The sequence below is a fragment of the Balaenoptera borealis genome (assembly GCF_965194805.1).
Source record: "Balaenoptera borealis genome assembly, chromosome: 12".
NCBI lineage: Eukaryota > Metazoa > Chordata > Mammalia > Artiodactyla > Balaenopteridae > Balaenoptera > Balaenoptera borealis.
In genome coordinates, this window is record NC_138869.1 from 47,986,383 (window position 1) to 48,012,492 (window position 26,110).

Consider the following 26,110-nt stretch of genomic DNA (forward strand, 5'->3'; position numbering starts at 1 on the left):
GACTAGGGACGGAGGCCAGTTCCTTCTCTGTGCCTCCCTGCAAGGGGCACAGGCCCCTGGTGCCGAGGGGGCCTGCTCCAGCTGACCCCAGGACCCTCACCCACCACAGCCCTCAGAGCAAGACTGGAAGCCTTGCTTTGTTTTGTTGGTTTGTTAATATTTATTTATTTTATTTGGCTGCACCAGGTCTTAGTTGCCACATGCGGGTTCTTAGTTGCGGCATGCATGCGGGATCTAGTTCCTTGAGCAGGGATCGAACCTGGGCTCCCTGCTTTGGGAGCACGGAGCCTTAACCACTGGACCACCAGGGAAGTCCCCTGGAAGCCTCGCTTTGGACAGCCACTTGTGGAGGGTGGAGCGCGGAAGGTGTTGCTGAAAGGTGCTGCAAGTCTGCCCTTTTCAGGTCCCCCTTGCAGATGGAGAGACAAGGAGAGTGTGGCTGCTGGGGGCTCTTTGGGCATGAAGCCCAGGCTAAGCTTCCAAGGAGGTTTGAAGTCTTGTGGGAGGTGTGGCTTCAGATAGGGAACGGTGGCTGGAGTTCACAGGCGGAGGGTAGATGAAGAGCCTAGTGACAGACCCATTCATTTATTTAATATGCTCTCATTTAACAGATTCCCAATATGTGCAAGCCAGGTACTGAGCTATGCCCTGGAGATGCAGTGGGGCAAGACACGGTCTCTGCCCATAGACTGCCCTCAGGCATGGGGTACAGACAAGTACACATGCAGTTCTCATACCATGTGATACCTGCATGGGGCTCAGTACACTGTGGGAGCTCAGAAGAGGGGTACCTGTCCCGGTGTCTGGGGCACAGAGGGCTTCCCAGAGGAGATGAGGTCGGAGCTGAAGCTGAAGGATGAGTATGAGTAAACCAGGCCCCGACTCTCAGCGGTTAGTTAGTAAAAGGCACGGTGTGACTAGAGTATTGGGTGGGAGAAGGGGAAAGCCAGAGACACCATCCCAGGGGATCAGAGACATATTTTGAAGGCAGAGCTGATAGAACTTGGGTGTGAGAGAACGAGGCATCGGTCCCTGAGCTTTCCCATGATGTGCATTGGTTAGTTATTGTATCTGGTCTTGTCCAGGTGGTGCTGGAGCTGGCACGGCTCTACCTGCTGCAGGGCCACCTGGACTTGTGCGAGCAGCACTGCGCCATCCTCCTGCAGACGGAGAAGAACCATGAGACAGCCTCCGTGGTAAGAGGCTCCGGGCCCTCTTTCCTGCCTTCCCCAGGGTCCCTGCGACCGCATGTGGGCTGCTTCCTAACCCCGTAACCCCAGGTGCCCGGCTGACCCGGCCCTGAGGGGCTGTCGGGCAGCAGGACTCAGCCCTGGACCCGCTGCCCTTCGGATGGGAGGGGCGGGCTGGCAGCAGGGGGCAGCAGCGACCTCCCGGGCCAATCTGAGGGGAGGTGGTGAGGCTGATTCACTCCGGGGGAAACCACACCCAACTGTTGAAGGCAGGGGTGGGACAGGTTCCTGGGGCTTCGGGAAGTGTGTGGGAAGAGCCATCCCCAGTCCTGCCCCTCTCCACCCTGTCACCCAGACCACCTTCAGGGCCGCCCCAGCGGAGGTGGGGAGCCCCCATTCCACCTCGCTGCCTGGAGCTGGTAGTTCTCAGGCAGGGGTGGAGGGCCTAGCTCCTCGCGTGTCTACCCCCAGCCTTTCCTTCCTACTTCCATCCTTGCCCCCTCTTCTGGGCTTCTCCGGTGGCAGCTTCTCCCAGCGCCCAGAGAGGCTACCTCGGAAATCCTCTCCTACCTTCCCTCCTTACCCACCCACTTCCCACGACAGCCTCCCCGCCATGCCCATGCAAGCTGCTGTCCCAGCATCGCGTGTTTTCTGATAGATGATGGCTGACCTGATGTTTAGAAAACAGAAATACGAAGCTGCCATCAACCTCTACCACCAAGTCCTAGAGGAAGCGCCAGGTAACTGCCTGCATCGAGCCTACCCACTGAGACTGCCTGTGTCAGTTCCCAACAAGCGAGGGCTGCTCTCCCCCCAGAAGGGTGGGCCCTCTCCCCTCCTTCCTGACTGAGCAGAGGAAGCCCCCTCCTCTCTGATTGTTCCCAGAGAGGCAGGAAACTGATAAAGGCCCAGTGGAACGTGCTGGCCCTTCCCGAGTCCAAGGGGCCAGTTCCTGGTCTCAGGCAGGGCAGTGCTTGGCACTGGACCCGAGACAGCCTGTCTATCCCCAAATCACAGACACTGGGGCTCAACATAAGTCCCCTTTTGAGGTCACAGCCACCTAGAGGTAGCTAGAAATTCTCCCCTGACATGTAGCTCCATGCCCACTCACTGCAACATAAAACCACTGCTTCTTGCTGGGGAAGGGGCCAGACACGAGGCTCAGGGTGGAGCCCCGGCCAGGCCCACAGCAGAGTCACCCAGCAATCACAGCTATTAGGAGTTCGGGTCCTGGAGCCAGACTGTCTAGGTCTGAATCCTGGTTTTCTATTTACCAGCTTTGTAACCTTTGGCAGATTACTTAACTCCTTTGTGTCTCAGTCTCCTCATCTGTAAATGGGAACAATAAGAGTACCTACTTTATTGTGTCTCAGTGGAGACCAGTGGAGACACTGGAGCCACTGGGTTGCCCCTGCTCAGCCCAGACAGGTAGTGTTTCCTGGTCCTCCCTGCCTCTCCCTACCTGATTCAGCTATTGGTTATCACAGCCTGAAGGTTTCTGCTCTCTTGTTTTAGACAATTTTCCTGTGTTGAACAAACTAATCGATCTGCTACGAAGAAGTGGCAAACTTGAGGACGCCCCTGCCTTCTTTGAATTAGCCAAGAAGGTGTCCAGCCGGGTGCCTTTGGAGCCAGGGTTCAACTACTGCAGAGGCATCTACTGCTGGTGGGTTGGGGTGGGTGTGTCGGCAGTTATGTGCAGGAGGCTGTCCCTAACGGACATGCTGGCGTTTGCTAGGGAAGCAGAAATTCAGCTTCCAGATCAGGAAGCAGGGAGACCAGCGATCCTGCCCCTGCATTGTGCAGATTCACAGAGTGACCCCTGTGTGTCCCTGTGCTCCCCGGGCCTCAGTTTCCCTGTCTGATTCTTGGTGTTTCTCTCCTCCACTATAGGCACGTAGGGCAACCCAACGAAGCCCTGAAGTTCCTAAACAAAGCGCGCAAGGACAGCACTTGGGGCCAGAGCGCCACCTACTACATGGTGCAAATCTGTCTGAACCCAGACAATGAGATCGTGGGTGGAGAGGCTTTCGAGAACCTGGTGACTGAGAGCAAGTGAGGGCCCAGCTGGCCGGCGAGGGCAGGGGCGGGACCTGGGGGAAGGCGGAGAGAGCCCGTGGCCTCTGGGTCAAGGCCAGGCGAGGGCCAGGCTGGCAGGCCAGCGCCCTCTGCCCTCCAGCTTGGCATCCAATGCCCGCGGCTCCACCGACAGGAAGGAGTTGGAGCAGCACGGCGTGCGCACTGCTGAGAAGCTGCTGCGGGAGTTCTACCCGCACTCGGCCTGGGGCCAGACCCAGCTGCGGCTGCTGCAGAGCCTGTGCCTGCTGGCCACCAGGGAGAAGGCTAACATGGAGGCGGCGCTGGGCACCTTCATTGAGATGGCCCAGGCCGAGGTGCACCAGCTGCCCACCGGGTAGGCAGGCGGTGGGGGGCGGCCGAGGGCCGGGCGAGGCAACACCTGCTTCCCACCCGCACAGAAGGACAGCATTCCCGCCCTGCTGGCCGTGGCACAGGCCTACTCGCTGCTGAAGCAGGTCCCCAAAGCACGCACGCAGCTGAAGCGTCTGGCCAAGGCCCCATGGACGCTGGCCGAGGCCGAGGACCTGGAGAAGAGCTGGCTCCTGCTGGCCGACATCTACTGCCAGGGAGGCAAGTTCGACCTGGCCTCGGAGCTGCTGCAGCGCTGCATGCAGTACAACAAGGCAAGGGGCGCATGGCTGTCAGGGCAGGGTCGGGGGAGGGGCACATGGGCTTCGGGGGCAGACATGCGGGGGTAGGAGGGAGATGAGAAGAGGCGGGACAAGAGGGTTCCCGTGGACCACAGAGCAGGATGGGAACGCGGAGCAAGGCAAGAGGAGGCGCACAGTGTCCGGCAGCCCGGAGAGGGGAACGTGGAATGGGGAGGAGAGATGGGAAGGGTTCATGGGGTCGAGGGGCAGCGTGCAGGGAGGGTTTGGTGGGGCTGGGAGGGGCGTTTGCAGGTCAGGGCAGGAGGGCTGCGGAGGAAGGGGTCCTGTCAGAGTGGGCACAGCTGAGAAGAGGGTACACAGTTCACCCCTCGCCAAGGTGGGCAGTGCTGCTGGAGTCCCTGAGTGGTTTGGGTGAATGCACCCACCGCCCATCCCTTGCCCCCACCGGGACGGGATGTGGCTTCCCCTCCGCAGAGGCTCTGACCGGCTTTCCCTGCAGTCCTGCTGCAAGGCCTACGAGTACATGGGCTTCATCATGGAGAGAGAACAGTCGTACAAGGACGCAGCCACCAACTATGAGCTGGCCTGGAAGTACAGCCATCATGCCAACCCTGCCAGCGGTAAGGCAGCCAGGCAGGCGCGCGTGGGTGCGGGAGGGAGCTGGGCCGGAGGACCAACAAACTCACCCCACAACACAAGGCCTATGTTCTGGCTGTTGTGGGAACCAGAGGGGTTCTCAGGTCGTCAGAGTGCCACCCATTGTCTGCATTCTTCCTGCCTCTGGACAGGCTTCAAACTCGCTTTCAACTACTTGAAGGACAAGAGATTCGTGGAGGCCATCGAAGTCTGCCACGATGTAAGCCCCCGACAGTGGTGGGGGGCTTGCTGCAGCGGCAGGGAGCCCTGCCTGGTGCTTCACACCCTTTCTCTCTCGGTCCCAGGTCCTCAAGGAGCACCCCAACTACCCCAGAATCAGAGAAGAAATTTTGGAAAAGGCCCAAGGGTCTCTGAGGCCCTAGCTGTGGTCAGTGGGAGCCAGGGTGGGTGGAAACTATCAACCTACAGAAGTTTCATGGAGGGGGTGGGAAGTGGGTCAGTGGAGAAGAGAGTCAGAAAATAACATATTCTTCCCATTTCTATATTGTGTGTGGTTTATGTGAATCATGCCTAATCTGGTCTAAGGGACATCCCAAAGCTTTATGTTTTTAAGGCACAAGAAGCAATTTTGCTCTGGGGAAGAAAGCTATCAACCAGCTTAGCTTTCACTGAGCTCACTGGGCAACTTCTAATGGGCCCCACTTTTATCCCAGACTCTCAGAGGCCAAAGGGGAACAAAGAGGTGGTTTAAAAAATACCCTACAGCTATTTTAATATTTTTATGTTGGCCCGTACAAGCCTCTCTTCTCCTGTCTGGTCCCCAGAATCCTGGATTAAAGAAGCAACTGCTCCTCTCTGCCAAGCTGCCCCCTGTGTCCTCCCTGGCAGAGGCCCAAACAGGCCCACTCTGTCCATGCATTCTGCCTCCCCCTCCCCAAGTCTTCAGCCGGCATCTGCTGGTCCTTACCAGTTTGGGACAAACCCTGATTACTCTTGCCTCTGGCAGGAAAATACATCCCAAGAAAAACTAGCTCTTACTTCATCTTTAGTAAAAGACAGTGACCAACTAATTCATCCTCGAGGAACCCTTTTAACACCTCAGGGGACAAAAGCAGGGGTCCCTGTGAAGATGAATAGTGTTAATTGTAGCTGGCAAGAGGGTGACAGAGGTCACCTTTGGTGTGCTCCCAATACCTCTCTTCCTGTTTTGCAGGATGGCACTAATGGGCCAGTCTGACCTCAGGGGAAGGAACTCTGAACTGGGAGTCAGGAGGCCTAGAATCTCCCTGTGTGACCTTCCCCTCTGGGTATGTGTCCCCATCTGTGGCAGGAAATTAGACTAGATCTCTGTGTTCCCAGATCATGGTACAAATCCCTGCTAATGATATACAGCAAACATTTGAAAGTTTAATAACTATGTGTTTAAGTATCATCCTTATAGAGAAAAATAGTACAACAAACTCATGAATTTGCGGGTGCTGTTATGTAGAATGGTTCTAACTTTTTTTTTTTTTTTTTTAATTTTATTTATTTATTTATTTATTTATGGCTGTGTTGGGTCTTCGTTTCTGTGCGAGGGCTTTCTCTAGTTGCGGCAAATGGGGGCCACTCTTCATCGCGGTGCGCGGGCCTCTCACTATCGCGGCCTCTCTTGTTGCAGAGCACAGGCTCCAGACGCGCAGGCTCAGTAATTGTGGCTCACGGGCCTAGTTGCTCCGCGGCATGTGGGATCTTCCCAGACCAGGGCTCGAACCCGTGTCCCCTGCATTGGCAGGCAGATTCTCAACCACTGCGCCACCAGGGAAGCCCGGTTCTAACTTTTAAGCATATTGATATAATTGATATAAAGTAAAATACTTAGTATGAGTAGAATGCAGATATGGCAAAGTTTTCAAGAGAAGTTGTCCAGTGACTAAGGTCTGGGAACAGTGAACGGGTAAGGGTCCCTTCTAGAACAGCCTAAGTCATCCCTGATGGCTGTGAGCCTTGTCTTTATAACATACTGCTGATCATGTGCATGGCCTTTTGGTATGAGTCAGTGATCTGGAACGTTTTCCCCAGGTTACCACCATCCTTCCTATGGGAAGCCAGCTGCCTTTATTATGATCTGCTTTACAACCTAGTTTCTTGGGGTGGATTATGTTGAGAAAAAAAAACCCAAGTGACCCTGGGGCCCTAGATGGGGAGTGGGTAGGCTCAGTCCAGCCATGGGCTGTGGCCACGGGATGGGAGCCTGCAGGGGCTCCCAGCCAGAGTTTTGGAGCTGTCGGGGGCTGCCACCCAGACCCCCAGGCTGGCCAGAGCAGAGCCTCAGGACCCTTGGAGAGACCCAGGTTTTGGATCATGCGTGCTGGAGCAATCTCTACAATAGGGCTCCCAGGGATCAGTGAGAGGGGACACGAGACAACTTGATGTACCAGAATACTCCACCCTGAGACGCCTAAGACCTGGCTGTCCCTGCCTAAGCTGGTACCAGGGACAGGCAGCCCCACCATAGCCCAGACTCCAAGCCATGAGTTCTCTAACGGCCACTCCACTGACGACATGACCACATGACCATGTCTACACATGTCCTGAGGCAAGCGATAGATACCTAAAGGGTGACAGAACTGGCAGAAAAAGAGGATAAAACATACAGAAATAGAGCAGACACATGAAAACAGAATGGGAAGTCAGACACGCACCCGAGGCTTACATGTTCCAGGCACTCCTCTGAGCACTGGGTGCGTATGAACTGAGCAAGCTTGTGAGGTGAGCAGTGTTATTATTTGGACAATACGGGGGACACCCAGGCACAGAGAGGGGAAGTAATTTGCATAAGTCACCTCACTAGTTAGTATAAGAGCTGGGATTCGAACCCTGGGACTCTGGGTCTGTGCTCTTAACCAGTAAGCCATAGAGAGGAAATAAGGGGTGCCCAGCACAGGCAGGGAGACCCAAGTCAGGTCTTTTCAGTGACCCCTCCTAGCACTTGTATAAATCATTATTATTCCTAGAGGGGAGGTCAACCTTGCTCCTCAGGCCCCCAGACTGGGGCCCCCTGGGGCAGAGTGCAGCCTGCTCTTCTGGCCTTTGGCCCAAGCTGCCAGGGACAGGTCAGACAGGTCTGGCTGGTGCAGATGGATGAGGTTCTGCAGCTTCTGGTGCTCAAGTCCCCAAGGACCTCAGCCACTCAGTCCCACATAAGGCCTGCACCAGCCATATCCCACTGCCCGCTTCACCCTCAAGGCCAGGCCCCAGCTCAGTGCGGGTGAGTGGGAAGAAGTAAGCCCACACCCATCCCAAGCGGACAGCCCTGTCCCAGAAGACTGCCCTGCTGCTGCTCCCCACCACCATCCAGGTGACCACTGGAGATGGCTTCATCCACGGGGAAAACTGCTCCATCTGCCTGGCCAGCCTCTTCTCGCTGGCTTCCTGTCTCTGAGTTGACTGGCTGGCATGGAAGGAGGCCCAGTGTGTCCCCCACTTCTATCCCCAACACAGCCTCAATGTCCATACTGCCCAGCAGGGCCTGTCTCCCCCTCCCCCTGCCTCCTCACTGCCACCTGAGGGTGTACCTGTGCTCCTGGTCCCACAAATGTGCTCCCAGATCCACAAACGCAGACCACACTGAAAAATAGAGCCTCTTTATTGGTACCTGTAAGCTCAGGTACAAGGTGTTCCCACAAGCTCGCAGGCTGGCAAGGCCTCCTAGGCAAGACGGCAGGCCCAGAGCCTGGGCTTCTTGGCACAGACACAGAAAAATGAATAAATTACAGTTCTAATACTCAGGGACAATATAGAAACTACGATGCGAAATTCAACATCTGCAAACAAATGGCATGAAAGCCATAAGGAGCCACCCCTCGCCCTTGGCCAAGTGGCCTTAGGGTACGGGCAGGGGGACCAGGCTGGAGTGCGTGCCTGGAAAGCCGAGTGGTCAGGGGCGTGCTACAGGCCCTGGGGCAGCCCCTTGCCCTCTCTGGGCCTCCTGCTTCCCCCTCCTACATTGATGGGCTTGGAATAAAAGCTGCGGCCTTTGGGGAGGGGGAAGATGGGGCAGAGGACAGGAAGGAGAGGGGGCTGCGTGGGGCAGAAGAGGGTTTTGGTCACGGTTGGTAAGCCCAGCCCCTCCCCCTGCCCAGATGCTGTCCCAGGCCAGCCCCGGCTTGCTCAGCCAGCCGGAGCAGGGCAGCTGCCACATTAGACAGAGGGCTCAAATCCATGCCTGGTCCACACCAAAGTCCCGGCAAGGGCAGGGCTGCAGGACTAAAAGGCAAAGGGACTCGCAGGGGTCTGTGTCCCACCCCGACCCTAGCATTGCCTGCCAGCCACCTAGTCTCCAAATAAATTATTATGGAAATAAATTATAGTCTTCACAGTCCAGAGGATTCAGCCACCCATGAGTCTAGGGCTCAGGGTGGCAGAAGAAGCCTTAAGAAGTGGCTGATTTCAGCCCTGTGTGGCTGTCTTTGGGCTTAGGAACATCATACAAGACCGAAAAGGAGTCTGCAAAGCTCCAGGGGAGCCACATTTCTTCCTGCTCCTGGCACGGCCATGGAAGTGGAAGAGAGGGTGTGGGCATATGGGGGACCAGGCGGCTGAAAGGGGAAGTGCCCCCCCCGTCCCCCTTCAGCACAGAAGGTTACAAAAATAAATAAATAAATCCAGAGTGTTGCATGAAAATTAGGAGTGCCCACATGGGAGCCAGCCAATGGGAGACCGTTACATACAGACAGACCTCAGGGAGCCCCCAATTACAACGAAGCAGCAACAGGGCTCTTGGGGCCGGGAAAAGGCACCCTAACCCTCACACAGACACAGCCTCCACCAGCGACGCTGGGGCAGTGTCCTCAAACAACTGGCCATCCATGAAGGGAGCCAGGGCCTCGGCGGCTGGCTCAGACAAGCCCATGATGGACTCCAGGAAGCACGTGCTGGCGTCCCCAGGGGGAGAAAAGGCAGGCAGGGCGAAGTGGGGCGCCTCGAGGTTGTCCAGGCTATCAGACACCTTTTGGGAGGTGTAGTGGGGCCCCAGACTGTAGTCTGGCAGGGCCTGGAGCAGCTTGAAGGAGTCACAGGAGGACAAGCTCAGGTCCACTGAGCTGCTCTGGCTGGCATCCGTGATGGCTGGCACCGGGGGGCCGGGGAGGCTGCCTTCCCCCAAGCTTTCAAGGCCACTATTGAGGAAGCAGCTGGCATCCAGGTTGGCGTTTTCATCCAGGATGCCTGACGCGAGGCTGGAGCTGGAATAGCTGTGGGTCCAGCTGGCCAGGCCAGCGGGGTCACCGGTACCAAAGATGTCAGCTGGGTGGAAGCAGCTGAGGTTGTCCAGGCTGCCCACACCCCCTTCCTCCTCCTCCTCCCCCTCTCCACCCAGGTCAGAGTCACTGAAGCTCAGGATCCGAGCCAGGCTGTCATCGTCCACTCCGGGCTGGAAGCCGGGGCCAGGCAGGGCCGGGTGGGCAGAGCCACTGGGGGCCTCGCTGCTGCTCGATGCTGTGGACGAATCGGTCATGTCGCTGCTGCAGCTGTTGTCTCCCAGCTCGCTGCTCACGGGGGGCTTGGCCAGAGGGAATGTGGGGGCCAGGACCTGCTCGTTGGGGCTGAATGTGGCACCCTGGGCCGGGGCCTCCAGCTCCCCAAGGCTCTCGGCCCCCTGCTCCAGCTGCAGGCGGGTGAGTGTGTGGATGAAATGGGTCTGAACTCGCGCCTGATTAAATTCCACACGGCCCTTAGGGTTCTCACAGCCCTCTCTGCAGCAGCCACAGGGGAACGCTGTGTGGTCCATCTGCAAAGAAAGCAGAGGTGCAGGTGAGGATCCGGCCGAGCCCGGAGAAGCCCCTGACTCAGGCTCGCCTTCCCAGCCCCGCCTGGCTCCCGTACCTGGCACTTGATGCCCGCCAGGCTACAGCTGCAGGTCTCAGGATCACAGACCCTGTCACAGCGACAGCCACAGTCCTCCCGGGACTGGCGCAGGGCCTGCAGCTCTCGCTTCTCCTCGCGATCGATTCTCCGCACGCCCGAGGCCCGCAGCAGAGCCCGCCGCTTCCGGGCTGGGTAGGGCTGGAGGAAGGTCATTTCCTCCAACTGGCCACCTGCCATGGCCACTGCCAAATCCTCCTCCACAAAGGCATCATCTATGGTGTCCACTGTAAGCGGCAGGCCGGCCTCTGTCTTGGGTATCCCGGTCTCCGAAAGCTGTGTCCAGAGAAGAGAGGGACGTGAGAGGCAGACACAGATGCGGTTTCCGGCAGCATCGGTCACTTGATAAATACCTCCCTGCCACGTGCTTACTCTCTCTGGGCTGGGCACTGTGGATGCCATAGTGAATGGGACAGCCAAGAAAACACCCTCAGGGCATTTGCAAACAGGTTTCCTATTCATGTCATTCCCCAGTTCGTGGACAAACCCCCTCCCCCAGACAGATACACTGACCCCCGGTGTCCCATCCACTCCCCCTCCCAGTGAGGTCAGGCATATTCAGGCACCACGCCCCCAGCCCTGCAGCAAACAGGAGACCTTCTATACCCATCTGCCTGCAGATAATTTGGCAGCAAACCCTGATCAGGCCAATCACAGCCCCACAGGCCTCCCAAAAACACAACAAGCAAATCGGCATCCACCCTGACACCTGTCCCCCCAAGGCTAGGACTTCCAAGCAACTCCTGGGGCGAGGGCCATGCAGAGGGTCTCCCCACCTTCCATCTCAGCGCCTCCAGCTTCTCCTCCTTCAAGCGTAGGCGCAGCTTCTCTTGCCGTGCCCGGGCTTGCTCCTGCGTAAACTCGGCCAGGGAGAAGCGGCGGTAGGCACTGTGGCGGGAGGCCATACCCAGGGTGCAGCCGCCGCGGCTAGGCACACTGGTGAAGCCCTGGCACCGAGGGAAGTAGAAGACAGTGATGCCATCGAAGGCTACCCGGCCTGGGCGCTTCCGGGGGGCCCGCTTCAGGATGGACAGGGCTGGAAGGCAGGCAGGGAAGGGGCGGGCATTAGTTCTCCGTGAGGCAGGGCCTAACCCCCAGGAGGTGATGCTGAACCATCTCTCCTCACACCCCTCCCACCCCAAAAAAGAAATGAATCTGAGCCTAGGAGCTGGCCTGGCCGAGACTGGAACTGGTAAAATGCAACATCACCCTATGTCAACACTGGCTCATTGTTATTTACCAGTCCAAATGAGAGCATTAAACATCTTTCCCATCTTTAGTAGCCATTTAGTAACTGTTCCCCTGCACAGTTTTCTATAGTTCTTTTTTTTTCTTTTTGTAGCGGGGGTGGGGGGGGTGGGGGGGTGAGTGCCATGCGGCATGCGGGATCTTAGTTTCCTGACCAGGGATGGAACCCGTGCCCCCTGCAGTGGAAGCACGGAGTCTTAGCCACTGGGCCACCAGGGAAGTCCCTCTATAGTTCTTAAAAAATTTATTTGTAGGAGCTTTTTATATATATTCAATATTAGACATTAATCATCTAACCTATCTGTGCAAATATTTTAGTCCTTTTTTTTTTTTTTTAACATCTTTATTGGAGTATAGTTGCTTTACAATGTTGTGTTAGTTTCTGCTAGTCCTTTATTTTTGCTTGTGGGCTTTTACGAAATAATTTCTAAGGTTTATGTAATCAAAAGTATATTGAGCTCTTCCTTTATAGCTTCTGCATTTTGCAACAAGCTTAGAAAGGTCTACCCTTTATAAGTTATTAAGTATGTTGATTAGTAAGCTATGTATTGGCATAGTCGATATATATATTGGTATATTATTGATTTTTATTGGGTTGAACCATAAGAAGTTACCATGAAATAATCAAATCTTAGCAATTCCATATATTTAAACTTAATATATTAATTGTGTACCCAGCTACCTGAGGGAATCCCCTTCTAATAGGTTTTCTGTATACATATTCTTGAATTTATCATGTAGTCGAACACGTGCAAATCATGGCAATTTTGCCTGTCCCAATCCAGTATATTTCTCATTCTCTTTGCTAACTGAATTGTCTAGCACTTCCTGAACAATGTCAGCTAACAGTGGTGACAGACAGTGTCCTCATCTTGTTCCTGACTATTCTTATCATACAGAGGGTCTTATCTGGAAGGAATATTACATGTTATCAAATATTCTTTCAGTATCTACAGCGGCTCTTATATTTTTCCTCCTCTGACATAGTCATTTGGTAAACTATATGATTAGATTTTATAGTGTTAAACCATCCTTGTATTTCCAGAGTAAACCCATAGTAGTTTAGTCAGTTAATGTACTGTTAGATTCTATCTGGTAAAAATTATACTTTTTCATGTATAATGTACAGATATGCATATAGTACATAAATAGACATATCTGTGGTATTAAGACATCACGGTGGGGAGGATCAGAGAAAAAATGTCTCAATGGGCTCCTTGGGGTTTGGGGTGCAATAATGAAAAATAAGGTTGAGAAACACTGCTCTAGGGCCACCTTTGTCAGTTTGGAATCAGAATTACGCAAGCTTGAAAAAATAACTGGGAAAAAACCTTTTCACTGCGTTCAGGCAAAGCCAAACAGCATTTTGCTAGGCGAGGGACCGGCCTGACAGGCCCTGCAGCACAGAAGCGTGGGGTGTGGGACTCAGGCAGTTCAGTTGGTAGAGGATAGGGAGCCAGCTGGAGAAACAAAACAGGAACTGAGGGACAGAGCTGGGCGGGAAGGCCCCAGGGCCACTGAGGAGCCCTGCCCTGAACATGATGACTTCTAAGCTGGAGAGTCCCAAGGTTAAAGGTGAATGTAGCTGGACCCAAGTACCTCTGGACAGGGGGCATTCCCAAGTGACCCCTGTAGGACAGGAAGTCGATGAGGTGGGGAGTCAAGTAGGGAAGCTAAAGCCATGGGGACACGACCTCCAGAGGCCAGAACGACTTCATCAGGGCCCCCCAGTTTCATCTTCAGGAAGGAAAGAGGGGTGTAATGCGTTCCCAGGGTGAAGGGACTCACGGGTGAAACTTCGGGGGCCACAGAAGTCACGGTCAGGCAAGGGCATCTGATCCCAGGGGCCCTCCTCATCCGAGTCCCACGATGGGGAGGCCGAAGAGCTCAGGGAGCAGGAGGGAGAGTGGCGGCCTGAGGAGGACAAAGAGGAGGAGGACGAGCAGAGCGAGGAGGAGTCCTCGTCCAGCTGGTCAAACTTCCTCTTCAGCAGCCCAGTCATGGTGGTGAGGGGTACGCTGGGGTCTGGGCACAGACAGCCTGGAACAGGAAGGGGAAAGCTCTAGGTGGCAGGCCTGAGGGCAGGAGGTGGGCACCCAGCCCTGGCCATCACCTCTCCCACCCACCCTCCGAGGCAGCCCAGGCCCTCCCCAAGGAGCCCTACGTGCCAAGGCCAAGTCTCTAGTAGGCTTCTTTGCACCAGACGGAGCACTGAGATCCAAACCCTCGTCCTGGCCCTTACAGACTCCCGCCACCTCTGCCCCAAAGGCTTCCTGGGACAGCGCCGGGCACCTTCCCCTCTACCTCCTGTAACCCACCTACACGCAGGCACACGCCAGACCAACAGATGGACCGACAGACCTCAGCCTGGCCACGCTCATTCCCCGGCAGGAATCCTGGGGCTGACTCACTGGCTGGGTGATTCACACAGCTGCATCTGTGTGCCTTTGTGTGTATGAGGCTGGGCGCACGCCGGCAGCCTGCACGGCCCTTGTACAGTGGCTCTTCCTCCTCCTCCTCCTGCCCCTAGCACACCCACAGACACGCCGCCCCGCACACCCCGGCAACGGGCCCTCGTTCAGGGCCAGGCTGACCAGGACTCAAGGAACAGGGTGGCTTTGACACCAGCCCCAATTTCCAGCGTCCAACTTTCCTGTGATGGAGCTGCTCGGACTCTCCCTTAGAAACCCCCACCCACAAGAGAAGTCCCCGGCCTCCAGGCCTGACTGGGGCCAGAGCCACCTGGGCTTTGTGTCTCTTTAGCATCTCCTGTTTGATCTTCAAAATTCACCTTCATCTTGCCTTCCACTCCAATACTAACCCTGTTTGTTTGAAATAACTTCCTAGGGAAATTATTTTCTCCCCTTGAGAAAAAACCCTCTTCTAGTAAAACTGACCGGCCAAGACGACGCTCTCCCGTCCGTAGCTGGGTGACTTGGAGCACCCCAGGATACACTGCTCGCTGTGTCTCCCCTTTAAGGGTCTCAGCCCTCCACAGGAGTGCAACCAGAGATTCCCACAGCTTGGCTGGCCTCAATCGAGTGGAGGGCACTTGGGGTTCCTTCCCTGAAATGCTGCAGCAAATAACAACCCCTTCCACTGCTTGGGAATCCCCAAAGGACTCGGTCCTTAGGGCTGAGCCCAGCTACCTTGTCTCTCTGTGCCTCCTGAGCACTCAGGGCTGGGCCCCAGGAGGTCACCAGGAGGAAGGGGAAACGATGCAGAGGCCCCAGTGCTGGGGAGCCCCTCCCCCACTGCCATCACAGGAAATGAGAGTGAACAGGAAAAACCAACCAGAAGGCTGGCGATCTCCCCTACTCAGGTGTCCTTTCTAAATACCTCTATCCCCGTTTGCCTAGCCTTCCACAAAATCTGTGGATCCCAGACCCAGGCGGTGTGCCGTCAACCAACTTGCTAGATGAAATTCATCCCAGGGACAGCCTCTCCCCACAGGCACATGAGCAGCAAGAGAAGCTCCCCGACTTGCCAATCCTCCAACAACAACGGGCCCAGGGAAGGAGGACGCACAGGTGTTTCCGGGGGCTTCTCAGCAAATAGTTTCTCAGGCTTGGCACCCCCACACCCCCCAGGGTCAAACCACAAACAAACACAACCCAGCTCTCAGCTGACCTGAAGGCTCTCACAGGAGATGCAGGAACTCATGGCCCAGAGGCAGGCATACACTCACATACACACAAGCAGACAGAGCACAGAGGCACCCAGACACAGAAACACACAAGGACAAACCACAACCCACGCATCTTGTCCCCACCACAATCCCGCTGGGAGACCCCATCCTTTCCCAAACTCCAGATGCTGTCTACAGGGTGCTGAATGCCTTCCTAATCACACACCTAAGCCTGAGATTCCCCCAAACCAAAGGCTCACTTGGTCTCTCTGCCTGGCCATCCCTTAGAAACAAAATACTGCAGGCCCCAAATCGAACCCCTTGTCTCTGTTCCCCACCCCCCATGCCATCTGTTTCTCTTCCTGTGTTCCCTATCTTAGTAACAGCACTGCCACCCACCCACTTACTCAAGCCAGAAACCTGCAGTCATCCTCAACTCCTTCCTGTCTCCCTCCATCCACATCCAGTCACCCAGTCCTGGAAGTACACATTAGCTCATTTAAGCCACACAAGGCCAGGCACAGACTTGGTAGGTATCACGGAGGCCACCCAGCATAGTGTTAAGAAAACCTTGGCTCCAGAACCAGACTGCTTACATTAGAACCCTGGCTCGGCTATCAGTTGGCTGGGTGACCCTGGGCAAGTTCCTTAACTTCTCTGTGTCTTCAATTCTTTGTCTTACAACCTCACAGGGATGGGAAGTTTACGTGAATCATTACATGTCAGGTTCTTAGAACAGTGGTAAATGCTTGGTGAATGTGTCATTCTACACTGAGAAAAAAAGAAAGAGCTCCTGGATACACACAATACAGATGGATCTCACTGATATCATGTTGAGTGACAGAAGCCAGACACAAGATTACATGTGAACGAAGTTCAAGAAAAGGCAAACCCAATCAGTGATGATACAATTCAGAATCGCGGTTATCCAGCAAGTGGGAAGGGCATGCACTGGGGACAGTCATAAGGGAATTTTCCCGGGGCAGGGGGGGGGGGGGGTCGGTGGTGAGGGGTGTCTAGAAATATTCTATGTTGATCTGGGTGGTGGTTCCATGAGTGTCTAAAACATCTCACTGTACACATAAGATTCATATACTTTGTGCATTTTACGTATGTCACCTTCAATTCTGAAAGTCTGTTACCCCTATGTCTCTGTTCCACTGCTACTACCCATGTCCCCTGCCTCTGTTCCTGCCCCCTGCCCGCAGCCACTCTTTACCCTGCAGCTAGAGTGATCTTATTAAACCGCGTGTCTATCTACTGCCACCCCCATGCAGAAAATCATTCCCTATGGGGAGCCCTTAGGATCAAGTCCACAATTCCAAAAGAGGCTGAAAAAGGCCTGGCTGCTGCCTGCCCTCCAGATTCATCACGCAAGACTCTCCCCACCCCCCTCACTTTATACTCCAGCTGAACTTGCAGTTGCCCAAATGGCCACGACCTGCTCACCTCCTGGCCTTTGCACAAGCTGGAACCCAGCCTCACTCCCCTTTAGAAGTCACCTCCAAGAAGGCCTCCCTGAAACCCTCACTCCTCCCCACTACATGCCTCTCTGGGCTCCCACGGGCTCTGGGATTCCCCCACCACAGCCCTTACGGCCCCGTCCTGCAATGGCCTCACTGCTCATCTCCCTCATGCCAGGATGAAGGCCTCTCGGCCTGATCGGCACTGTGCCTGTGCCTGGAATAGAGTCTGGCACAGAGAAGGCTCCTGAGGAACATCAGAGGTAGGCAGCTGACGCTGCAGATCAGGTATACACAGAGAAACGATTTAGGCACATGAGGTCTCTGGGGCCCACTGGTCAGTGTGCCCTCCTCCTGCTCCTGTCACAGTTAGTTGGAGGGGAGGACGTGCCCATCCCCCAACCTGTGCCTGAGGGTTTGAGCAAGAATAGCACCCAGAAGGGGGTAACTCTGAGAGCAGGAAAAGGAAGCTCAGGCTGCAGGCAGGTGCCAACACAGGCATCTCAGGAGGTTCCCCAAGAGTAAACAAATAGAAGGAGTGTTAAGGAAGCAGGTTCAAGCCAGACACCCTGGCTCTGCCTCAGGGATGTCTACAGAATGGGAGCTTAAGGTGAGGGGGTTATAAACTCCAAGGCTGCAGACAGGGAAACAGGGACACAGGAAAGCAACAGCCTGTGGTGCAGGTTCTAATGAGGAGCACCCAGCAAACTCTGCAGACCTGGAAATGGGAAATCATCTCCTCCCTGACACTGGGGGAGGAGGAAAAGTCCCTGGCTCTTGTGCTTGGCCGCCCGACCTAGGGATCCAGAGGCTGAGAGAGGCAGAGGCAGATGAGACAAAAAGACTCAGCCAGAGACAGGAGAGGCCAAGTCAGAAAAGGAATGAGAGATAGTGAAAGAGTCCAAGAAAAGTGTCAGACAGTGAGTCAGAGGGTGGGGGAGGGGCCCTCAGCAGCTACCCAGGAATCAAGATCCTGACCGTGGCACCGTTCCCAGGGTGAGCACAGCCCCCTCCGAGGGTCCTGGAGGAAGGAAAAGCAATTCCCAGGAGCCGGCTCAGACAGAAATACCACACCCCCAAGGAGCCCCAGAGACAGGCCCTGAATCGAAGAGAACCAGGCTTCTTCCGGGATCTGCCTGGGCCCTGAGAATCAGGCCGCCCTGCCGTCACCACTCACAGAAGCTGACAGCCCAGGAGGAGGAGGGGCGCCTCCCCACCCTACTAGCCACAACTATCTACACACTCAGGCCACACCATGTGAGCCGAGGGAAGGCCACCTCACCCTGGGTACCAGGCAAACAAAGGCTGTTTGGGGGCAGGAATCCCCAGGCCTCTGAAAAGTCACACCAACTCCTCTTCGACCACAGCAGTCCCAATGCCCTGGCCCCCAGTTAGAGCTGGTATTGGGAAGGGGGCACCTTCAGCTGCCTCCACCCTCCTTCAGGAATTTGAAGAATGTCCTTTAACCTCAGAGTCCCAGGCCTTGGCCAGGCCAGGCCAGCTCCCCGCAGTACCTGGGGTCAGATGACCTCGGATCCTCAGGAACTACTTACTGGCAGAAGGAGAGAGCACCTCTGAGCACCTCAGGCCCCCACGGGGATTGGCTAGAAAGGCAGCCAGGGCAGCCCAGAGAGGGCAGGCAGGAAGCCTTGGCACACCCCTCCCCCACCCATCCCTCCAAAAGTGATCCCCAGGGGAGGGGACAGTTCCTCAGCCTTGGCCTCCAGGGCCTGGCACTGGGGGGGTGCCAAATGTTTGCAGGCTACATGAGGCAATTGCTCCTGCAGAAAGGAAACTGCACCTGACAGAGACTGCTTCCTCCACCTAAGCGAGGCCCCCTTCACTCTCATTCATTCATTCCTTCAACAAATATTTATGGAGCGCCTATGACATGCCAAGCACTGTGTCACACACCTGGGCATACAGGGAGCAAGACACAGACCAGTGCTGCCCCCCTGAAGCTTTGAGTTTAGTGGGGAGGAGTATAATGAGTTACAAACCGTGTTGAGTGCTGGGATGGAGGGTGGGAGGGGTACAGCTTGGGGTGAAGACAGGTCTCTTGGAGTAAAGGATGGGATGTAGGAAAAGCTCCAGAGAGAGAGGGGGGCACAGGAAGCATGAGGGACTTGAAGAGGGAGAGGCAGAGAGATGAGGGGGAAGGGGCGGCCTGGGACGGGGCTTCAGGAGCCAGGGAGCCAGGGCTGACAGGGCAGGCTTTAGCCTGAGGGCACAGGAAGCCACAGAAGGGTTGAAGTAGGGAGTGACAATACCAGATTTGCATTTTAAAAAGATGGCTCAGCAAGGGACAGAAGGGGGTGTGACCGGTTGGACCAAGCTGCCAGAGCTAGGTGAGAGATGACAGGCCAAAGGCTTAGGAGAAAGGGGAAGGGAACCTGGTGACCTCTGGAGGTGGGGACCAAAGAAGGCAGTGATGATGAGGATTTGGGGGTAAGCTATGAGTTCCGCTCCAGAGGACTGTGAGACATCTGAGTGGAGGTGTCGAGTGGGCAGTGGAGCCGGGGAGGGACCCCCTTGTGTCAGGAGTGTGGGCGGTGTGTGACTGTGCCAGGGAGCAGGAGTGACTAAGTGTGTGACGGCTGCTGTAGTGTGGGCATCTCAACAGTGCCGTGCCGGTGTAAGGGCCCCCGGGGAGGGGAAACTGAGGACCTGTAGGAAGTACGTGCTGGGGAGGGAGCCGTACGTGGGAGAAGCCTACATGTGCCCGCGGGTGGCCGGTGTAGCTGCGCCCGTGACTCACAGCGGTGGCCTCTGCGTGTGACGGTGACTGACAAACAGGTGAGCGTACGACACAATCCCTCCTCCTCCCTCCCTCCCGGGGTCCGTGACTCACGGAGCCTCACTCCACGCTCACCCCTCCACTCCCTCCCTGACTGACGCCGGGCACTCGCCGCAGCCCCGGCACCCGCCCCCGGGGGGAGCCCGAGGAGGAAGGCGACAAATGTCACCTGCTCCGGCCATGCGAGGAACTTCTGAAAAGTTCTCAGGCAACTGGGTCAAAAGGGAACTCACCCGCGGACGCGCGCCCGTCGCCAGCCCGCCGCCAGCCCGCCGCCAGCCCGCCGCCAGCGCGCAACCCCGGCTCGGCAGCCACCCGCCCCGCGCTCGGGGCGCCGTGACCTGTTGGGGTCCCGGCGGCGGGGGAGGGGAGCGGAAAACCTGAGACTGTCGCCTCCCGGTCTCCCGACCCGGACTCCGGCGTGGCGCGCCGTCCGGGGCCGGGCTGTCCCCGCCCCGGCACCCGCTCAAAGTGGCGGGGGGCAAACGGCAGGGTCCGGGAAGCAGCGCGTCCCATGCGAGACACCCCCTCCTCAAGGTCCCGTCCCCCGGCCCGGAGCCCACGGTGCTGACCTGCGATCCGGACGCTCGCCAAGGGCAACGCCGCGACCCGCGTCCTGGCCGGGAACGCCCCCTGCGCTGCGACCCCGCGCTCGCTCGCTCGCTCGCTCGCTAGCTCGGCGGGCAGCCGTCGGCCCAGCAGCCCCTCGCTCTGCGCGTCCGGCAGCGGCTGCGGCGGCGGGAGACTGGCTGCGCCCGGCCCCGCCCGCAGCTCCGCCCTCCTCGTCAGTGGAAAACTCCGGGGCTCACGGCGCTGACGCACGCCGGGCCTCCCGCCTGCCGCCCCGCCCAGCCCCGCCCCGGTGGCACCGCCCCCCCGCCCCGGAGGCACCGCACCCCCCGGGCCCGAGCCAACTAAGCGGCCGCGGGCCTCCCTGTGGACTCTGACCCCGCGCCAGCGCCGCGGGCGCTCTCGGCCCCCAGCCTCTCCCGCGCCCCTCCGCCGCTCTCCCCCGGGCCCTCTCCCGCACGCGTTCCGAGAGTCTCCGACACTCCCAGCAGGCCGAGCAGGTCGGGAAGATCCCCACCTCTGCTCGCCCGTTTACAGATCGGTACACTGAGGCCCGGAGCAGCGCGGAGCGTCCGTTAGGCCACCCGGCGGTGGCAGAGCCCAGGCCTCCTACACGCCCTAACCGCCACCGAGCCCGAGGCAGTTTACTATAATCCCATCAAACGTTCCCTCCTCTGCCCCCTTCCTACCCCCCACCCCCAGATCGCCTGGAAAGTATACTCTGGGGATGAAACGGGTGGGGGATGGGAGTAGAGATAGGGGGTTGGGGGAGAAGGTAATCCTTGGTCCCGACCTTCACCTCTGCCCATGGGCCAGAGACTCTGCAGAAGCCCTGAGCTAGGGGTTCCTATAACAGCTTATCCCCATCCCCACCGCCACCCGATCCCTCTCTTAAAAAAGAAGAAAAAAAAAAAGGCTGGTTTCTTCTCAGCCAAACCCTGGCCACTTAAAATGGCCCACTGCCCGCTCTGCTCCCGCCAAGGCCTTTCCTGGGTAGGGGCCAACTCTCCCAGTATTACTGCGCCGGGGAAAGTGTGTGCATGCCCCGGCAGCGTGTTCTGGCCCAGGAACCCACCCTCCGCCCCTCTTCCCAAGTGCTGGTCAGATCCTACCCACCATGCGTGCCCTGAGTGTTTCTAACCTCACACCTTTGCTGCAGGTGTTCCTCTCACCTGGAACGCCTTCTTGCCCTCTCGCTGCTTACCAGAATCCCACCGCCTTTAAGGTCTCAGCTTGCACTGCCTCCTCCAGGGAGCCTTCGTGGGAGCCTGACCCTCCCCCCTCCCAGTCTGGCTCCCGCTGCATTCTGGGTTCTTCTCTGACTGTCCTAGAAGAACGCTGTCTGTGACTAGCCCAGCCCTCAGGATTCCTTTCTACCTCACTCCAGGTGGCGGGTGGGGGTGACCTGTCCTGCCTGGATGGCATCTGGGGTAGAGATGATGGTAAGGGCCCCTCTAGCCACAGGTGTGTATGTGGAGGGGGCCAGGAGGGGTCTGCCTGCCCTTCACCTTTCTAAGGAAGAACCCTAGGAGGAATGCAGGTTGGGGGAAGCTACAGCCCCTGTTCTTGCCGGATGCTTTGAATGTGCAGGGGGGCCTGCAGCGGGGAGGTGTCTGGACAGCTGGAGCCAACCTTTCAGTGACTTCCCAGTGCCCTCAGGATGAAGTCTCAACTCTGTGGGGCCTACAAAGCCAGAATAATCAGGTCCTTGCCCACCTTTGCAACCTCACCTCTTTCTTCAAACTCCCGCGCCCCACTCACTTCCCTGCTCCTCCATTTTGTCTTTAATGTGTGCACGTCTTTTTACTTGCACATTGTGCTTGTAACATTGCTACAACCTGGTTTTAATTTACACACGAGGTATTCTGTTCTGTACCTCCATAAGTTTCTTCCACCCTTACCTCTGCACTTCCACCCCACGCCCTTGATAACTGCACTCCAGCCCTGATTGCCAGCAGTCAGTTCTTGGGGTGTGTCCTGCTCATCCTGGTTTAAACTTCCAAAGATGCTACTCCCCAGCCTGCACCTGCCTTGCACCCACTTAGTTGTATGGTTTCCTTGTGCATTTCCATGTGAGTTGTCTGTGAGCCCGGGCAGGGCAGGGACCACGTCTGACTATCCTTCATGCTCGTGCTCGTTAAGAACATATTGAATAAATTGTCTATGCAGTAAATGTGTACCGGGAGCTGGGGCTCAAGGAGGGGGCAGGGCTGGAAGTGAGGATGGAAGGGTCATCAGCAGACCCTTGAAGCCCTGGGTGTGGCTGAGACAGCTCTGGAGGGAGTTGAAAGGCTACAAAGCTGTGTCCTTTGCTAGAGGTGACTCAGCCCTTAGGGCTATGAGGCGGGTGGCTACCCACCCACTCCCACCCCCCTCAAATACTCAGCTGCACTGTCTCCTGTGGCTGCTGGGTGACAGACCTTGCTGGTCCCAAGGAATCACTTCTTCCACTGCCTCCTTCCTGCCTCTAATCCTCTAGGTAGGTCCTCAGGAGACAGGGAGGTCTCTGTGACCTACAGTGGAGTTCTAGTTTTCTGTGTGTGTGTGTGTGTGTGTGTGTGTGTGTGTGTGTGTGTGTGTGTGTCTGTCTCTCTCAAGTCTTCCAATTTGTAAGATGGGGGCATTAGACCAGAGAACCCCACTACCTTCAACATTCCTTGAGCTAGTTTCTAGAAGATGCTGCCTGCTGATCAGGGAACTGGGTAGTGTTGAGCGCTAGTTAATGAGGGTCTCTCAGGCTGTCTCAGTTTGCATCCTGCTTGGCTGTGTATGAGGGAAACCAGACAGGACAGAGACCAGAGCAGGGAGTTGGCAAGGGCTGGAGTGGGGGCTTAGAGCAGGGAGCCCAATGGTTGACAGGGTTTGGGAGGCAGGAAAAGAAGGAGAAAATAAGGGAAAACATAGGAGAATAAAAAGAATCAAATAAGTGATGTGTTTTCTCTAGAAAAGCATCTCCCTGTCCTGGGATGGGCTCACCAGATGTTCCCCAGATGTTGCTGGTGATGAGAAACATCTTCCTCTGGGATCACAAGTAAGCTCTTCCTGTTGGTAGGGAAGTGAAGGGTCTGTTCCAAGGCAAGGAGGGTGGGTCTGGAGCAGCATCCATCTGTGACTGTGGCACATGCCTAGGCAGAAACACACCCACACACCCTCAGGGAATTTTTGAATACTTTGGAGAGTCCCACAAGTTTCTCAAACATTCAGCATACATGGACCACCCAATTTTAGGTAAACAAAAAATTACTACTAGTTTTAAATAGATATTTTTTAAATTAAAAATTAATGATGCATTTCCATCCAAAAGATTAAAATTAAAAGGACTTTTTTTTTAAGTACTAAATGCGGCAGGATTGAGAATTCATCAGATTTATCATACATTGTTGTTGGGAGGGTAAACTGATACAATCAGTTTAGAAAATAATTTGGCAGTACCTACTAAGGCCAGACTCTATGATCTTATAATTCTACTGCTCTGTATATTCCCAAGAGAAAAAAAGGTGCTTATGTCCACGAAAGACACAAGAATGTTATGGCAGCTTTATTCATAATAGCCTGAAACTAGAAACAACGCAAATGTCCAATAGGTGACTGAAAACAACTACGATTTATCATACAATGAAATATTACATAGCAATGAAAAAGAACAAACAATTGCCTCATATAATGACAGGGATGAATCTTAAAAACATTATGTTGAATAAAAGAAACCAAGCATGAAAGAGGAATAACTATGATTCCATTTATTTATATGAAGTTTAAAAATAGGCAGAACTAAAGCACAGTGACAGATATCATTACCTTTGCGAGTATTGACTAGGAAGGGTGACGAGCCTTCTGGGGTACTGGAGATGTTCTATATCTTATTCTGGACAATGCTTGGACAAGTATATACATATGTAAAAATTCAAGGTCTACTCTTAAGATTTGTTTACGTCACTGTATGTAAGTCTAACCTTGATAAAAGGAGAGGAGGAGGGGATGACAATCATAGTGCCATAACTGTGAAAGGGATGCTGTTGTTCTCAGCTGTCCACCAGTAAGTCTACCTCCTGACCAGTGAGGGATACCTGGGGCTCACAGGTCAGGTTCAGCTGTTTAGGTTTCTCTCCATCTAAATTACTGTAAGAGTTTTATTCCACCATGATTCTTAGGTGCAAGGAGGTTCATGGTTTTTGCATCTAAGGGTTTTAAAGTTTTAGCTCTTACGTTTATGTCTTTGATCGATTTTGAGTTAATTTTTGTATATGGTATAAGGTCAGAGTCCAGCTTCATTCTTTTGCATGTGAATAGCCAGTTTTCCCAGCACCCTGGCTGAAAAAATATTATTTTTCAAAATCAAATCAAAGCAGCTAAGTCCCAAGGAGAACTTCAACCCTCAGTGAGCAGGGACCCTCTCCCATATGCTGCCTCCAAAGTTTGTCTGAGGAGTGGGGATGCCTTCTCTGTCCCAGATGGCCTGGCTCTCTGATTTTCAGTCCATGTTTTCTGCTCATGGGTAGCATGCCCCTATCCACGCCTATGGATTCACAGAGAGTAGGTAGGCTCTGCTGTTTCTGAGCCAACCTTGGTTGTGGGAAGGGAAGGGAGGAGTCTTTAGTGAGACTGGGAATGGGGACTAAGTCCTGTCTCCTTAGGAGGCTCAAACATCCCTCTGGGGATAACCTCACCCTACCACCTCCTCCTCTGCCCAGTCCTGGGGAGCATCCTGTTCCTCTCCACCTTGCCTCTTCCTCCTTTCCCTCAAAGGAACTCATCTCTCCAAGCCCCCCTCCCTCCAAGTACCCTAGTCCCTGAAACAGGCTAAAGGTGTGGCTCCCAGGCCAGCAGTGTCAACATCACCTGAGAACTTGTTAGAAATGAAGATTATTGGGTCCTCCCCAGACCCACTAATCAGAAACTCTGGCAGTGTGGCCCCAGCAACCTGCATTCTAACCAGCCCTCCATTGATTCTGATGCATATCAAAGATTGGGACCCACTGAGCTAAGGCTGTGGAAAGCGAAACCCAGGAGAGGGGAATGTCTTTAAGCACATTTCCTGAACATTCTTGTTCATCTAAACTGGAAGACTTTTTAGTGTAGATCTGTGGATTGAAAATCTGAGCAGTTGAGTTCTGGGTCAAAGGATTTTGACTGATATTGCCAAATCGCCCTCCCCAGAGTTGCACCAATTTTACTCTCAACCAATAGTATTTGAGCATGCCTGTTTCCCAACACCCTCCCTGGCACTGAGTGTTATCAAACTTATTGATCTCTGCCAATCTGATAGGAGAAACCAAGAAGAGATCTTACTGTTTTAAATGCATTGCTCTAATTATGAGTGAAGTTGAGGCTCTTATAAGCCATTTGTGTTTCCCTCTAAACCACGGGTTTATATTCTTTACTTATCTTGTGTTGTTTTAGGTCTTTCAGGATTAGGGAGATGAGCCCTTCTGTCTGTCACACATGTGGCACTTAATCCTGGTTTGCTTTTTACCCAGGTTGATAGTATGTTCTATCATACAGAAGTTTTAAATTTTTATGTAGCCAATTTTCTTAAATATTTACCTTAGGGATCCTGGTGTTTGTGTGTTGCATTCCCTATCAGAATATTACAAATAAATTCATCTATTCTTTTCTCTAAAGTTTTACGGTCTTTTTGTTTTTTTTGGATGTGTTGGGTCTTTGTTGCTGCTTACGGGCTTTCTCTAGTTTCAAAGAGCGGGGGCTACTCTTCGTTGCGGTGCGCGGGCTTCTCATTGCGGTGCCTTCTCTTGCTGCGGAGCACGAGCTCTAGGCCCACGGGCTTCAGTAGTTGTGGCGCATGGGCTTGGTTGCTCCGCGGCATGTGGGATCTTCCTGGACCAGGGCTCGAAGCTGTGTCCTCTGCATTGGCAGGCGGACTCCCAACCACTGCGCCACCAGGGAAGCCCTTTACGGTCTTATTTTTAGATATATAAATCCTTTATCCATTTGGAATTTATTTTGACTTAAAGTATGGTATAGGGTTTCCATTTTATTTTTTCCCCCAAATGATTTATTTTCCT

General features: G+C 54.9%; 2 protein-coding genes across 7 annotated transcripts in view; one reads left to right on the forward strand and one right to left on the reverse strand.

Annotated features, from left to right (window-relative positions):
* TTC21A (tetratricopeptide repeat domain 21A) overlaps positions 1 to 5,941 on the forward strand; it is a 31,272-nt gene extending 25,331 nt beyond the window's left edge. For 4 of the 5 annotated variants that reach the window (XM_082348358.1, XM_082348356.1, XM_082348357.1 and 1 more), the window contains 9 exons: positions 1,086 to 1,196; positions 1,849 to 1,930; positions 2,706 to 2,856; positions 3,084 to 3,245; positions 3,403 to 3,583; positions 3,668 to 3,892; positions 4,380 to 4,500; positions 4,669 to 4,736; positions 4,822 to 5,019. In XM_082348358.1, coding sequence (XP_082204484.1) covers positions 1,086 to 1,196; positions 1,849 to 1,930; positions 2,706 to 2,856; positions 3,084 to 3,245; positions 3,403 to 3,583; positions 3,668 to 3,892; positions 4,380 to 4,500; positions 4,669 to 4,736; positions 4,822 to 4,899 — 1,179 coding nt within the window. In that variant the 3' untranslated portion in view covers positions 4,900 to 5,019. Of the gene's footprint in view, positions 1 to 1,085; positions 1,197 to 1,848; positions 1,931 to 2,705; positions 2,857 to 3,083; positions 3,246 to 3,369; positions 3,584 to 3,667; positions 3,893 to 4,379; positions 4,501 to 4,668; positions 4,737 to 4,821; positions 5,020 to 5,690 lie in introns of those variants that run through there. The other variant, XM_082348360.1, reaches the window with a different exon arrangement.
* A 2,146-nt stretch (positions 5,942 to 8,087) lies between these two features.
* CSRNP1 (cysteine and serine rich nuclear protein 1) lies at positions 8,088 to 20,280 on the reverse strand. Of its 2 annotated transcripts, none has more exons than XM_082348595.1 (5): positions 20,090 to 20,280; positions 13,418 to 13,669; positions 11,158 to 11,417; positions 10,343 to 10,657; positions 8,088 to 10,247 (listed from the first exon to the last, which is right to left on the reverse strand). In XM_082348595.1, the coding sequence occupies exons 2-5, from the start codon at positions 13,629 to 13,631 to the stop codon at positions 9,267 to 9,269; spliced, it is 1,770 nt and encodes a 589-aa protein (XP_082204721.1). In that variant the 5' UTR covers positions 13,632 to 13,669; positions 20,090 to 20,280; the 3' UTR covers positions 8,088 to 9,266. The 2 variants fall into 2 exon arrangements, with proteins under 2 accessions (XP_082204721.1, XP_082204722.1); XM_082348596.1 differs by lacking the exon at positions 20,090 to 20,280 and adding an exon at positions 14,527 to 15,002.
* Between the last annotated feature and the right edge of the window lie 5,830 nt (positions 20,281 to 26,110).